Genomic DNA, 16,727 nt, shown 5'->3' on the forward strand with positions numbered 1-16,727 from the left:
AGACAAAACTACGGAAGTGAATGTCTGCTTGTGGATATTTTAAACAAAAAAGAAAACATATGGCCCTCTGGAACTGCGCTTTCTGTTTCACCAGCTGATATGACACAGAGAACAGATAGCCTAGGCCTAGAACTAAATGCAAAAGCCTTATTCCAAGGAGCCATTAGAGACCAATTTAGGGAACGTGCTTCAATTTTAAAAGGTCTCAGATTAGGAAAGCGGAAACACAAAAAAGTTGAGAATGCTCATGTACGCTAACTAGCAAAACATTTAAAACCACAAAATATCTTAGCTGTATGAAACAGCAGTTTCTCATCCATGTGAGGAATATTTCTGCAAACTATAAAAGACAACTTAGAATGAATCATTAAAACCAGCTTTTTCTCTCCAAGATGTTATTTTGTGATTCTACACATAGACTAGTAAGGACCAAAAATTAAAACAGAAGAATGGGCTTTATTCAGAAGTTTGAAAAGAAAGATCAGTCATTTCATTTATAAAATCAGGAATGTCATTAAAAAATGTAATCATGTGGATTAAAACCACAGGTGTGATAAATAAACAGTTGAGGACAGCCATGATACACATCTTTAAATTCAAGTCCTGAAACATGCTGACAAACATTTCACAGTACAAATTCATTAGGTAGTCAGGGCCCAAATGCAGAGCCAGTGTGTGCAGACACAATCCCATGGACTGCAGAAACCCAGTAGGAGCGCCCACAGCTCGTATGGGGCTGGAGTTGTGCACTCCCCAGGAACAGCAAGGCCAGGAGGGATCTTAAGAACTTGTCGTCTAGTCCAACCTCTGCGAGAGGATGAACTGTGCCTTAAACATTGCCAATGTTTAAAGTATTCTTTGTTGAACTTTAAAACTTGTGTATATGATTTTATAATGTTCTCAGGAAATGTACTGCAGGGCTTTGCAAAGTTACCATCAGGAATATTTTCTCCTAATGCCTAATCTGAAGGTGGGCAATTACTTCTCGTCCTAGGAACAGGGGATTTGGAGAACAAGGTTTGGGTTTTTACTGTCTTCTCTGCAATAGCTTTTTACAAGTATGAATACTCCTTTAGTCATTGCTCCTGCAGACTAAACAAACTAAATTCTTTCAATTTTTACACACAAAATGTGTGTCTAGCACTCTCATCTTTCTTGTCTCTCTCCACTGGACTCTTTCCAATTAGCCCCCAACCTCCCTGAAGTGTGGTGCCTGAAACCAGATATATTATTCCAGCTCAGACCTCATTAGTCATTATTAGGCCTAATTAGAATAAAAGGTTACTTCATGTGAATTTAATGGGGAATGCCTATTTATTCAGTCTAATATGAAATTTGCTTTTTCACAATAACATGACTCTATTGACCCATGATTAGCTTGCCACTCACTGGAATCTGCACATCCTTTCCAACAGAATTACCACAACTAGACAGGTCTCCTCCATCCTCTATTTGTTGCTTATTTCAATTCAATACTTTCTATTTGCCCTTAATGAAGTAAATTCTACTTATGCCACCCAATTTCAGCAATTAATTTAAATAACTTCTTGTTCTGATCTATTTACTTCAATACACTTTCAACCTTTATCAGCAATAATTGCTTGTAAATGACATATCTATTGCATAATTCAATCTATTTTATAAAGTATATCAAGTATCATAAAATTGATCAAAGTAAAGGCCTCCTTATTGCATCCCCCTAGGCAACAGTGAATTGCAAACAACCTCAAGTACAAATCACTCTTGTAGATCCATTTAAACTATGCTTCCTATACTGGCTATAAAAATGTCTAAAGCAGTTTTTACCAAAAGCCCCTTACCAAAATCAAGATGTGTCACTTTTGCAGCTTCTCTGTTCACAAGTCAACTATTCTGTCACAGAAGGCATTATCTGATAGGATTTATCTGATATGGTATTTCCCCTTTTCTCTGAAATTGTGTATGAAAATAAGAGAACTCTGGAATTGAAAAAGAGGTACAGAAATGTTTTCCATCAGAACGAACATTAAAAACAACTAAAATGTGTATTTCAATTTGTGAAGCTCTTCAGGATAATGAAAACCATGAAGATAACAGCAAGAACTCAGAACCAGTTCTGAACTTTCAGATTTCGTTCAGAGATATCTCTTGGTAATGCTTGCATGTCTGAAAACATATTTTTAAAGAAAATGTTTGAAAAAATGGACCACCCTACTTTATGGAAAGAAATCTCTGTACTGTATGAGGAGTCACGGCATCAGGCTAAATTCAAATGTAACTCTACACATTTGTCTTCTTCCAGGCCACCTGCATCTACTGCCTTCTGTTGTTAATAGTTAAAGCTCACTTTCACTAAGAGATGCCTCAGTCATAAGCATACTTACTCTTTCTCATCTGCCCAATTTTTAGATCTTTGTTGCAGCGACTGTGGTTCCTACTTGCTAATTTCACTGTTCCCCATCTGTCCAAAATTAAAGCCCCAATTGCTAGTTCGATATATTGGTGTCATATGAGTCCTCCTTGTCTTAGCCATAAACTGGTCCACCTTACCTTACGCATCAAATAGGTCAAGGGAACATGTAGCTGTCCTTACCCAATTGTATTTCCTTTAACAGAAATGCTTACTTCTTCCAGATGTCCCTGTGTCTAGGTTAAGATCCTGAATTAAAAGCCAATGAAAACTGGCCTTTATTCTTCTACAGACTTTGGTGAATTCTGGATCAGTCTGTTGGTGAACAAAATTCTTTCCCTACCTGTCCTATTTTACTGAAAACATTGCTGTCCTACACACTCAGACAGAAGCAGTAGGTCTTTAATTAGTCTATTTTTATGTACAGGTTATATTCTATAGATGATATAAAAGGTTGGTGATGGTCACATGCTGAACTAGGTTCTTCGAAGACACACTGATGCCACCATGCTAGGCAACTGTTCAGAGAGAAAGAGCCAGGATTCACAAACTTAATGGAGGCCCTGTAACAAATCCATTAAACACCACAGCTGTAATAGATTAATCAAAAATACTTAATTCACTGGTCTGATTTTTAATATTGTACCTGATGTTACAAATAAAATATAATTTTAATATTTAATTTATAAAGTTTTCACATGTCCATGTAAAACCAACAGTAGGTTTAAAGTAAAAAGAGCTTTCTAGAGGCAACAGCTTTTTCTGTAACCTCAACAAGATTCTAACTTTATAAGAATAGAGAAATGTGTAAACATAAACATTCATGATTTTATTCTGTACACATCTGTGTAAATTAGTTGATACAAATATAATTTACTATAGAAATATTTTTTTGTTTGTTTTTGCTACACACAGTTCTGTGCTGGCATCACATACTAGTTGATTAGTCTTTCAAAGAGTGAGATTTATGCATTTTGCATTCTAACCCCCAGTATGTCCATTGCCAGCAGTGGACTTCATGTTCAGAGAATCAGACTCACAGTGTCAGCAATCTAAAATTAAACTTCATTATAAGATTATAAATAATCAAAAATGAATGCATCATTTTCATATCATAATTGCCAGATGCTTAAAGGCCATGATCCAAGCCAACCAAAATCAAGGACAGTTTTCCCATTGACTTAGCTGGAATTCACCCGCAGTTCCCAGTCACTATAGATTCTCACTTTAGTTTTGAGATTTTATCACAGTATGAAGAGTTAAAAAGTGCGTAGTATCACAGCCTCAGCGTGAGAAGTAAAGCCTCTAGATCTTTCTGGGCCTCTTTATCCTGAAAGACACAGACAATCATGCATCAAGTTAGATAGGATAAATCCCTTCATTTGACTAATACGTGCCTATCCACATTTCTTCACTAACAACAGACATAACACACAACTGCAACAGCCACAGAATGTAAAGACTGCATAGTAAGCTAATTTATCAGTGAATGCAAAAATAAAGTTTGAAGTGAAAACAAGAGCCAGATGGCAGCCCTCCCTTTACAGCTCTGTTAAAGCACTTAAAATGTTAGCCACAAATAGCCTTCTCAGCAGACCAGTAAGCCTTTCAGCTTAGGCCATAACTTTTATTGGTGTACTTTGCACAAAGTACTGCCTCGCCTTATACTTTACATAATCTTGCAACCTGACTGTGTGCAGTTTTTCTAAAGAGATTTCCGTGATGTTTGCTAATGATTTATTATGCAATTAACATGAAAGCACTGGGAAATGTAATTAATGACACAGGTTAGATTGTGGTTTCAGTGCATACAGCCATACCTACCTGCAATAACCACCATGGACTGACTACACCCTTGGTATCTTCCATACTGGTGTTGGTGGGCTCTGCCTATGCTACTGGGCTCAGAGCAGAGTGGAGCCAATGGGGGAGCAAGAGGCAAGTAATTCTGCTATGCTCAGAGCCAACACTATATTATACCTCCTAGGACAGAAGGGAAAGGCTCCTTTTAGGCCAATGTGTAAGCACACAGTTTGCACGGGGCTTTAAACCAAACCCAGCCCACAGACTCTTTCACAGGTAACTGGTGACATATGTTTTGGCTATTCCATGTATCATCTGTTTGGAAAGGGGTACACGCATATGAACATGTAACCACAGTACAAAAACTCCATTATTCTACTTATTTTTGAAATGTCTCCTGGATATAATTCACTTGCTTTACTTGCCACTGCAAAACTTCTAGCTTGCAAAATGCACCTTGGTTTAAAACCACATTTCTAAGAAGTCAGGACCTCATACCTGCAGGCTGGTAAGGGTCCAAACACCCGATACAATGCACCCATGTGTACTGAGCACTGCAAGTGAAAAGCACCAGCACATCACAAATTTTGTGCAAGAATTCCTAATGACAGAGAGCAGTATTTCTTTCCCAGATAACACCATAGGCAATTCTGAAAGAAAATAATGTAGACAGACAGTGAAGTAATCACTGAATTTCTGGATCACTTCATTATCCAATCAACCAAAGAGCTGGAACAAAACACAGGACATTTTAAAATACATTTTATGGGTGAAGAAATTCCTGCTTCTCTTTATTTTGGTTAGTTGTCTATAATGTCATGGAGGAATAGAGAAGAATATTGAGATGATAGAAACCATATGCCAGATATGTCAAACTACATTATATTATTGGTCTGGATTAAGGCATTAATACATTAGCTGGACACTTCTCTTGGAGACGCTGCTTTGCTCCCATTGGCAACAATAGGCTAAACTATCTGCCTAATCATTTATCAGAGGCCTTAAAAGGCACACGCTGCAAAGCCAGTAAGCTCTTGCCAAAATACTCTAACAGAAGGAAATGTCATACTGAATTCAGCACTCCTTAAACTCCACGTCACTACAGGCTGCCTGGAGCACCAGCCTGTGGCTTTCAATAAAAATTGGAAAACTCAGAATTTGTATCAATATATTGATTAATTCAGGGGAAATACACTTTTTTCTGTACTGCTTGTGGTCAACTTGTGAAAATGATTCTAAACTCCATTAAACAAAAAAGTAAAAAGCCAGGTATTGTCCCATGCTATTAAGAAAATGGAAGAGGTTTTGCTGTATCTGGTCCTACTCTTTTCAAACTTTTCTAAGCCAAAAATGATAAAGATGCAGGTTTTTTCACATCTGAATGGTGTTCAGCATTCCATGGGTTGATGGGACTCTTTATTCACTTTGCAGGATACAGCATTTTAAAAATACATCTCCAAACAACTTTGTATAACTGTCTTTCTCCTTAGAATCAAAGGATTATATTGGGCAATGAGTTTTAACGAGTTGCAAAGGTCCCAAAAATATTGGGCAATCTTCTCTGAATCTTTCTTTGGGCTTAGAAAAAAGAATGAAACAAACCCATGATTGTTCTAAGAACTAGCTGGAGAAGAAACTGCAAACACGGGTTGCCAGTTCTATACAAGACTACGTTGGTAGAAGCAGGAATTATTATTGCTGCAAACTACTTAACAGGCTGTGTTAATTGATCCAGCAGCTTCCAGTCAATAATAAGAACTCAGATGGCAAAAGCACTGAAAAAAATCAGTAATGGCATTAAAAACAAATCTGAGAATAGTCAGTGAAGGGAACTATTATGTCACTTTGGACAGAGTCCTTCCAGACCAAGAGGTGTGTCACGCTAAAAGGAGAGAAGCCACAACTCTGTTCAGCGTACCACTCTCCAGTTTGAAGGATGAAAACTTCATTAATGATCAAGGCTTGACTGTTAATGGAAGACAAAGCCATAAATCCTGTATTTGGCCAGCTCTCTTCCTCATTGATTTCTGTGGCTTTCTAAAAATGAACAATAAGGTCGGCTTTTTCGGTTTGTTTTGTTTTTTAAGACGGGCTGACTTTGATCTCCCTTTAGAAGGCAGCAGGGAGAGGAAGAGGTGCAAGTCATAGGAGGAATGCGATATATTTGTGTCAGTCCCATTTGTTCACCCTGAGGCTTAGTTCAGTGCTGACTGAATACACAGCCATTTTCAACCTTGACTTTCTACTGTCAAGGCTTACATTTATTAAACACTTCTCATATCATTTTCAGAGTTGAATATGAGTTCAAAATGTTCCGCAAACTGCTACACAAAAGGGATTAAAATTACAGGGTCAGTGACCATATTTTCCCTCTTCCTATTTAGTTGCTTTTCTTTTATGTTTCATCCTCCATAGGGGATATGCACAGGAAAAAAAGACCTGGGAGGCCAGGGACTGAACAAGGAAGAGAGGGAGTTGAAAACAAGAGCAAGATGGAAGAGAGAACTGGTGGGAAAAACAGTATCTTGGTTTAAGTGGAGGTAGTCTACATTTTGACAGTGAATTTCTGCTGAAAAATTTTACTGATAAATATATATACACACAGACATACACATATAAATGTGCATGTAAAAATTAAATGTCAATTAAAGCAGAGATGGAAAGATAATGATTTTTCCTTCCTTCTCTGCTAATTATTTCCTTATGCACTAAACACACTCAACTCAGGCACTGCACATGTGTGCACTTGTTGACAAAGTCCCAACTGTCAACAGAGAATGATACACCCCCATGACCACAACCAAAATGGTTACACCAGCCAACTGTAACATAATTGTGTTCAACCACTGCCAAATCCCAAGCTGACATGCATCCTGTAGAGTTTCACTGAAGTCAGCGGGGCTGCGTGGTATGCTAAATGAGCTGGGCTGCAAGGGTGGTCCAAAGCTGTACTCTGATACGCAGCAACAGCAATGAGGTGCTTAGAGCCACTCCTGCTTTTGGGTCCAGCTGTATCATTCCTTCACAGCTCCAGGAGAAATCCTGGATTGTAACAGAAGAGGCTCCCAAACATGCACAAGGAGCGTTAATTAAAAAGTAATAGCTCTTGTGGACAATACAAATCATATAAAGCTATATACTATCCCTTCCCAGTTTCATGATAGACTCTCACAGATGGTGTGACTGTAGTAGGTGTTAATTTGCATACAGTTGCATAATGATGTTTTTCCCCTTAGATATTTCAATAAACCAATGCAATCATCCACTTGCAACCTTCTATATAACTCCTGTATGTCACAAGTTACGGCATTTTATGTTCTTTCATATTTTTAGTACCTTCCTCTGGGGATGAACCATGATTTCTCAAGGCTTTTAGGATCAAGGCAAGCACAGCTTTAAAATATGCAGCTGACAATAATTCCACATTTTCTGATTATACTTCAAGTAGAGGGAAAAAACACCCTTTCACACACAGAAGACTGAATAAACAGTTCATCTAGTTCAAGGAGTGCTGTTGAAAAATTACAAAATGGCAGAATTCAATTTATAATAATTAATAGTCATGTAAAATTTTTATCCACAAGTTCTTTTCTAACTTAAAAGATTAAGTTTCACCTTTTACTATTGTACACAACATAGAGCTTTTGGTGTTCAAGGCATTCCTCTCTTTCTGTGCAGCTGCTGCCCCGACCACGATGGCACCTACAGCCCTTCTTTCTGTGCAGTCATTGCTGAAATGACTTGAACGTGATCACACCCAGTTACAGCCTCTTCAGAAAGATCCCTGTTGAGGCTTTCTTTCACCCTGTATATTGACTCTGAGACAATGTATTTCAAATTCCTGCAAGCTTGACTTCCCCTGGCCACTCTATAAAAATGTGAAACCAGTTATGAACCTCTTCATCCTGCAGGGCACTGCCACCCCTGTGAATACTTCTCCCACTCTGCCCCTGCACCGTCACCATGCCAGCAGGGACACATTCCATGCTTTGAGGAATCATCTGTTGATCCATCTTGCTACACTAAGAATTATGCTAAAACTGTGTTACCTTTGATAGGATGTTAAAATGAATACTTTGTGATAAACTAGTCAATTTAATCATTAAGCTCGGTATTTATCAGGCTAGACTTCATGTATGAAACTACTACACTATAAAAAAATGTCTTCATCATTTTTTGGAATCAATTTTGGAGGGGGAGAAAGAATAAGCAGACAATGCAAACAAACCGTTTGGCAAGAACTTCAAAAACATGCAGACGGCAAATCAGTCTGATCACTAAGATAGAAAAAAAATAGACTGTATTCACTGAAGTGCAAAATAATGTAAAATATAGGAGGTCTCAAATTCTTTTAGAAGCCCTTTTACAAATGTCTCATTTTCCCCAGCATTTTACAGTTTGAAATCTGATCTCTTTATAATGAGTTTTTAAAAGGCCCATTCCCTGAGCTTGAAGCACTCATACTCAGTGTAAACAGAATCACTAATTAAGGGGTTTTTAACGTATATTCAAAAAATACTTTAATTTTGGGTTGGTGGTAGCTATTAGGAAATTCTTGTTCAACGCCACAAACAGTATTAGCAGGAAAACAATAGCCTAGAATTCAAACTGAAAACAAATCTGAATACTTCCATTATTTTGTAATTGAAACACCATGGACTTTTGCTTGGCATTTGGAGAACAAATGTGCATAAAATCTAAAGGAATGAATATCCTCTGAAAACAATGACATTTTGTATTGAGCTGATGGTGTTGAGAAAAGAAAATGTTCTGTTTGGTGAGAAAACAAAAACATTTTTTATAAGGTTAACCCAAACTACTCACATAGTTTCAATAGGTAGCTTTTTCACAAACAAGTCATAATTTGTACCCTTTACTTTAACAGCAAATTACTTTTTTCTCCTCAAAAATCTTACTTAAAAGGACAGATTACCACAGCAGCTTCAAGTGAGATCTGTTGGAAATATGACAGCAAAGTCTGATACATATGACCAATCTATGGTGGCCGGAGTAGGCATTCCTTGAAAAATCTATTGTGGAAAATTCAAGATATACAAATGGTCTGTTCTAACAGGGACAACTGATGGGTGCTGAAGTTTATACTTTGCCTTCTCTTCCATCCCTCCATAACTCCCACCCTCTTCCTTACAGACAATATTAAAAATGTAAATTAATGACCAAAGAGATCAATTATGGTGATGTGAAAAAATGTAAGAAAATCTTACAGGCATGATTTCTCCTCAGCAGCTGCATTCTTGTGTAAACATTCAGCCATTGTTCCTGTCCATTATTACATTTACCTCCTCCTCCACATGGGCTTTTCTAGTTTCAAATGTCACTGAGGCCGAAGGCAGAGTCTTTAACAAGTCTCTGCTTCCTGCTATTCTACACCCGTAAGAAGTGAATGCCATAATGATAAATTTCTGTAATATCTAAATCTCTCTCACTTGTTAATTTCAACTTTGCATTGCTTTCATTTGTAATTGCTGGGAAGGAGGGAGTGTTTTGAAATCAAGATTATTTTTTTTTTTAAATCACCAATAATTTTTGTGAAATACATTCTCAGCTTCAGGGTAGCTTTTATCTGCATTTTAAGTAAGACTTCTGGCAACTCTCAGTGCAAATAGATTTGCTTTGCACTCTTCCTGCTTTGCTGTCTTCAGCTCTTCCAAGACTATATTTTCTGTAATGTAACTTGCTGCTTTTTAGATTAATTTTCAAAAAACGTCATAGAAACCAGAACTGTGAAATTTTAGTCTCTTTCTCTGCTAGACTGTTAATCCCTTTGTGGTGAGCTTACTGGTCCTACAAACACAGAGTTCACTCTCACACCCATGCTTACCTCCAGATACAGGAAAAAATAATTTCTTTACTATTACACTTTATAATCCTGCATTGAGACTTTAATTTTCTACAAGTTCCATCTTTGAAAACACTCAACAATCTTTGTTTATAAACAAGAAGTTAGAGTCTTATTCTCCTTACATGCCAAGCACTATGTATTTAATCAAGCACACTCCCCCCATTTTGTCTTTCTATACACAAGACAAATGCTCATGTTTTCAAATTTAAATTTAATTTTTCTCCTGAAATTTAAAAAAGTCATTTTTTTCCATCACAGTAGTCCACATCTGGTTCCAACAGCCCTTCATGTAGTCACACTCACCAAAGCTTTGAGCACACTACAAAGTAATGAGTCTCAGTAAGGGTAATGTAACATCTACTAGATAAACAGAGCAGCTGTTATGCACTTCACAATAACTCACAGCAGTCCTGAACATTAGGATCTCTTTTACTGAAGGGGTGAACGTTTCCCAGGACCCTGAGGTTATCCACCTGGACAGCAACCAGAGAAAAGCAGGACAATTTAATGTCCCATGCACCTCCAGCAGTGAAGTACCGCTCTACAGTATGACAGTATTTATGGCCAAGGAAGGACCATTTGATTCATTGGAGGTTTTTGTTTAGAGTAGAGAGGATAAAGGTCTCTAAAGTAGTACTGTAACATCAGTTTCTTTTTCCAGATGTAATTTGCACCAAATCTCCTGTATTTCCTTTTAAAATAAAAAAAAAATGCATAGACTGATTAGTTAAAAATGTGTCGAACTATTTTTAAACACTGGTATTAAGGACTTACAGGATTCATTCGATCAGAACTTCTCTCTTTTATGATTTCTTTGGTATCCTTTTTTAGGTTCATAATAGGGTTGAAACTAGCCATCTGATTATTTTTTTTTCTTTAACAAGAATTCCCTCTGTTTGGAAGCCCCTCTACGCCTTGAATTAAAAACATATTCTGTAAGTGGTAGAACAGATGCACAGAAGGGATATTTGGATGTGATACAACATTCAAGACAAAAATCATCTCACTTAACTTGAAGTGTTACATGAAATAAATCCTAGACAAAGTGTCAAAAAAGTGCCCTGAGTTAGACCAGCTGAGAATTTGATCTGAGGGTTAAAATGAGATATGGGCTATTTTTCTGATGCTGAGCACCTCTGGTTCCCACTGAAGTCACTGGAAACTGTGGATGCTCAGAAGCAATAAAAAGCAAACCACTGTCTGCTATTATTTTTCATACTTATGCTGCAGAATGATTTGTATCATGAAATACTATACATTTCCTTAATGTGGCACTTTTCCAGCAACTTTGTCTCTCAGTCTGCTCTGATTTTATGCCTTTGTACATATACATGTTTCTTGGTAGAAGCCAACATTTCAAAACAATAAAGGAATTCCCCTGCCTGAAGGAAGAGAGAAAACTCACATGAGAAACTATGATTACACTTGGGAATGATGGGTTGCGCATGACTGTGACAACATACGCTGCTGAAAACCCTGAGATCCTGTGCTGTGGCAAACTGAAAGAAATCCTCAGACTGCTGCTGACCTGCATTTTCTTTTTCAGACCATGAACCCCATCTTTTACATGGCTGTAGTCAATTCAGGCACTTTATCAGCATCCGTTTATTACTGTCTCCCCAACGTCTCTTTAGTCGTATTACAACTTCTTCCCTCCCTTAAACTAACCTGACTAAATGTTATTCCTATGTACAGCTCCAAGCCCTGAACCACTTCAGTTCCAACATGTCTCCCCGCAAAATCAGTAACAGTCTTTCTCTAACACAATAACCAAAACAACACGTAACATTCTAATTCAGATGGGACTTGAGGTAACAGCATCAGCAGAGTTTGTGTTCCAGATCTTCATTTTATAGTAATTCCTTTCAGCATGCACTTGGTTTTACCTTGTGCTGACTGCTCTCTCTTTTTTTTTTTTTTAAATTTAATTATACACTATTTCCCCAATGCCATATTTTCCTGGACTTCTTTTTCTAAACTTAACTCAAAACACATCACAGGTAAACAAGACAAAGCAGACAGATATGTGATATCTGCGGAAATAGTCAAAACAGAAGAGGACAAATAATCTTGTCCTCTTCAGATGGACAGAAGATTTTTGGGGCCCATTTGCCACTCGCTCTTCTGTTCACAAACCAGTGTCATTCTTATTCTCATCACCATCCTGCTTGCCACCCTACTCGGATTGTTCCCAAATTCCTGCTCTCACTTCAGGGTTCCCCCTCCTTCTCAGGTCTGCCGGTACTTCAGAAATGTGATGGGCGTTCCTTTTACCAGGGACTAAGCCCCTCCCAGCAGCCCAGGATGCACTGAATTCCAGCTCACATTTAGGGTGATGACACTGGACTTTAAAGGCAGGATTCACCTCTCATTAGATGCACAGTCTAGGAGTTGGGTGTCTCAGGAAGACATCTTACACATATCTTCGCATCTAGTCTCTCTCTGCTATCAGGGGACAGAGAGAGGCAGGATGGGGCACCTGGATGCATCTCTCTCCACTGAGTGTAGGGGGAGTCTCAGCAATTACCTTTGGTCACCAAAATTTTATCCAGCTATTGTTATCAAAGATGAATCCCAATCTACGCTATCTCTATACTTTTTCAAGGAGTCTTTATGAATATGTTGAATGACTTCCAGTTTACTAAACACAGGCAGTCTTCTGCCCACCAGAATTTTCTATGACATATGTTTGTTTGCAATTTTACTAGATAGCTTCAGAGTTCATTGCAAGATTAGATGGTCTGTAGTAAGTTGAATACAGGAAAAACAAAAAATTCACCAGCACAGTCAGTGCAGATATATACAAAATGGGCTGAGTTCAAGCAATTTCAGTTGTATGCTCTCTCCTTTACAGCAGTGGTCCTACTTTTTATGCAAAGACGTAGGGTACCAAAAACCAGATAATTTACAGCAGTCTTTCTTATGTTCTGTAATAGGCAAACTGAAGGTACATTTCAACAGTAAGTAAAGAATAAAGCAGAGTGAAGAGATTATTAATGTCATATCTGTATCAATACATATCTAAAGAAACATTGAACTTAAGCAACGACTGCTTAATTTATGATTGGTACATACTATTACTTGGGCCAAAAATAAAGGCCACCCAGGAGCAGCTGCTGGTGAGGCATGCAGTGGTCTTTCTTCCCAGCAGGAACACTTGACATAAACATGTTAGTGCTCCACACACAGCATTTATTGTCAATCAAGTTACAGAGCTATTTAGTGGTCTTTTTCCTTAACTTCAAAGAATTAAATGGGATAGGGCCAATTCGTCTCTGGAATCACCTCTCTCTCTCCCTACCACATCTGCTGTGCTCAAAGGGGGTCCCTTAGGCTGACAAAGCCCAGGTTTGAACTTGTCATGCTCTAGGATGGTAAGATGTTTCCAGTCATAGGTCGGTAATTATGGAACTTGCTTCTACATGAGATCAGAGTGAACCTTCTTGCCATGACTTGGTTTATATTTGAGAAATTAAATTACTTAAAATCTCTCAAATATCTGTAGAAATTCTGCATCCACATACTAAAAATACTCTAAAGGGCCTAAATGGAATCTATTAATCTCTTAAAATAAACTATGTTCCAGCAGACGTAACTGGAAGAACTGTGCCTCCGTAACTGCACTGTGGTTGAAGACAAAGGCAATCTTGAATAACTCATCTACCTCTGCTATAGCTAACACTGTCCTGGAGGCCTTGACAAGAATCACACACCAGAGGCTTTCAGGAGCAGAGATAGAGACTGTGGGACAAAAATCTAGAATGCTTTCAACTGAGAAAAAGTAGGTCTGGGGCAAAATTTCAGCACAGCTTGAGTGACACACTCAAATGCTTACGCTTAAGATAGTCTAATGAAATGGGTTGAATTACAAAGAGTGCAATTCAATTTCTGACAGCATCTGACACAGACAAGTCCCTGACAGTTCCCAAACAAAGATTTTTTTAAAGCTGTTGATACAGACAACTGTAATGAGCCAACCTAGAATGGAGGAAAAAGGAAGGTTCCGTATTCAAAGGAAAAAGTGAAACATTATGTTTTTACTGACAGTGTAATAATGGGTGCCAAAGACAAGACAGTGGTCACAGGAGAACAAGTTATCACTCTCAATACCCACCTCATTAGTAACTGAGAGAATTGACAGTGCAGAATCACAGTACTTCAGTGCATTGTTTTTCTGGCCAAGATCTTTATAGCACTGAGAAGAAAAAACATTTTGTTTCCAATCAGACCACTGTAAGAATACCAGAGTCTACAAATCATTATTTTTAAAAGAACCTGGTTACCTTTGCCAAATACACATAATTGCATTTGGAATATCCTGGACGCATTTCTTCTGCCTAAATAATAAAAAACAGGAAAGAAAATAGACATAAAACTTGTGTGATGAGATTTATGTGGTCTGCATAACATTTTTAGTAACACACTGAACTTCCTCAAACGTCAGACTGAATCATCCCTACTGTGCGCACCACAGTCTGTTTAGCACTTCAAAAAACCCTCAAGAAAACAAGAAAACCCAAAATTCAAACCCTAAACCAGGCACTTGAGGTGCTGATATTGACCACATAAAAATGTTCTGTACTGCTTGCTCTCCTCTGTCCCTGAGTGCTTTGTAAAGATATCAGATCATTCTATAGAATATCTATTGGATTCATTCACTTACACAGTAGGTTGGAAGACACTGCTCTCTCTAGTTTATTAATATTTCCCCATCAAAGAAATGAACAAGAAACCAACCATTCACACTTTGTGTAATGGATAACGAACTGTCTTCATCAACTTCATCATTATTTTTCTTTCATAGACGCATATCTTCTAGCTCTGGGTTCACCTTTCTTTTCCCGTTACTATCTTCTGAAAAGTTTGGGTCGTTAAAAAAGTTCAAGATTGTCTTCCTTTTAAAACACGTCAAGGATGTAGAAGCTTGAAAGATGACTAAAAACCTTACCAATTACCTACTAACCAAGAAGCAGCTTTAATCAACAAACAGCTTTTGGGAGAGAAAAATTACATCAGTGAAATTTATAGTAGCTGTAATCCTTGGACCAAAACACTGCTGCTTTCACCAGAACTGTTTATTATCAAACAATTGAAAAAGAAACCTAAACAGTTGTCTTTTAGACAGTAATTTAATTTTTGTTGCAGAAGATGTCTTAAAACCACAGTTACTTTGCAGCCCACCACAAAATGTCCTGAAGCTAAAGTGAACATTTCAAATTATTTCTACCACCTTTGGAGTTTGACCTTAAAGATAAAAATCTCGTAAACTGGGAAGATGGTAACATATTGTATTGTCCAAAATTCAGGAGATCATTCCATTTTTAAATAGACTAAGAGCACAGAAAATAAGCACTTTTGATAGTGAAGAAAATATGCTTGTCCAGTTCCTTTGGGAAACTGTCTGAAAGTAATTGTAATGATGTAAGTTTATACTTTGAATTCAGTAAAGTGAAATGCTGTATTTTTCAGCTCCAGAAGTAGAAATGATTCATATAAAAGCTTTATTTTATTCATGTGATATTTTCTCATAACCGTGCATTCAAGTAGAATGCCCAGGAACATGGACCTATTTCTATATGACAGTTTTCTCTTCTACTTCACGGCAAAGGTAATATCATCTCTAAAACAAGAAAGGCTTCTACTGAAATTCAATGAAAAGAGCTTCAGTACAGAAAAAGAGAATTGTCACAATGTCAAAGTTTTTCTTGCCTATGTTAACCCTCTTGCAGAAACGGGCAAATCTCCGGTTATTGCTATGGTTAATTTGTTTCGATGGCATATATAACTGACCTCTATCCATCTCAGATTAAATCCAATAACTATTAACCATGGTAAGTCATTGACGAATTCCCTAAAACTAAAGAACAAGAAGAAAGGTGCTACCCACTCATCTTCAAACTAATTTTAAAATAGAAAAGAAAAACTATTTTAGTAGAGAGCTCTGTGGTATTTAGGACAGCCCTGGATTGACAGCAACTGAACATAATCTATTGAGCAGACATCTTGACAACAGTCACATATAGCAGCTGGTAAACAGACACACAGGAAAACCCTTGGCTAGGACTTACCTTAAGGAAATTCTGCAATGCTTCTTCTACTGTTGAAGTTGGTGGAGTCCCAAAGAGAGCAGCAGCTACTTTCTTTTCAATCCATGACAACTGAGCTACCTATAATAAGGGGGCACAAAAAAAAAAAGTCTTTAGGGTTGCTTCTCAGTTTTGGAGTAAATCCTGTGCCACTGTACTACTTATACAACCTATCTTGCAAAATAACCTGTAAAGGAATGTTTTATACTGTTGGTTTGCCAGCTCAAACCATAGTCCATAGGATTTTAGATTCTGTTAACAGGAAAATTTACAGATTAAGAAATACATGACAAAACACCAACATCATTGATATTAGATTATTCCAATGTACAAAGCTTTAAGTACAGTTTAGGTTTCATAAGACCTTGCCCTTTTTTAAAAACTTAAGGCTAGAAATAGTGCTTTAAACCTGTTAAGGTTTTCGTGAGACAGACAGTTTAGCATCATAGTCCATGTACTTGACTACTTATCAACATCACAAAAAACCGTTGCTACAGTCAAAATGGGAGTGGTTTTGGTGCTTGTAAAACAAGTTCATTTATTACACAGAAGCTGGTGACAATCACTGTTAAGAAATAGGCTTCAT

The 16,727-nt window shown here is 37.5% G+C and overlaps 1 protein-coding gene across 3 annotated transcripts in view; it reads right to left on the bottom strand.

Annotated features, from left to right (window-relative positions):
- Window positions 1-436: 436 nt before the first annotated feature.
- The window catches only part of RMDN2 (regulator of microtubule dynamics 2), a 54,046-nt gene continuing 37,755 nt past the window's right edge, over window positions 437-16,727 (bottom strand). For 2 of the 3 annotated variants that reach the window (XM_074863349.1, XM_074863348.1), the window contains exons 8-11: window positions 16,124-16,222; window positions 14,339-14,392; window positions 14,170-14,250; window positions 3,198-3,719 (exon numbers count right to left, since the gene is read on the bottom strand). In XM_074863349.1, the coding sequence (XP_074719450.1) occupies window positions 3,666-3,719; window positions 14,170-14,250; window positions 14,339-14,392; window positions 16,124-16,222 (288 nt within the window). In that variant the 3' untranslated portion in view covers window positions 3,198-3,665. Of the gene's footprint in view, window positions 3,720-4,213; window positions 4,373-14,169; window positions 14,251-14,338; window positions 14,393-16,123; window positions 16,223-16,727 lie in introns of all 3 variants that reach the window. The other variant, XR_012628226.1, reaches the window with a different exon arrangement.

Source organism: Strix uralensis, chromosome 3 (assembly GCF_047716275.1).
Source record: "Strix uralensis isolate ZFMK-TIS-50842 chromosome 3, bStrUra1, whole genome shotgun sequence".
Lineage (NCBI taxonomy): Eukaryota > Metazoa > Chordata > Aves > Strigiformes > Strigidae > Strix > Strix uralensis.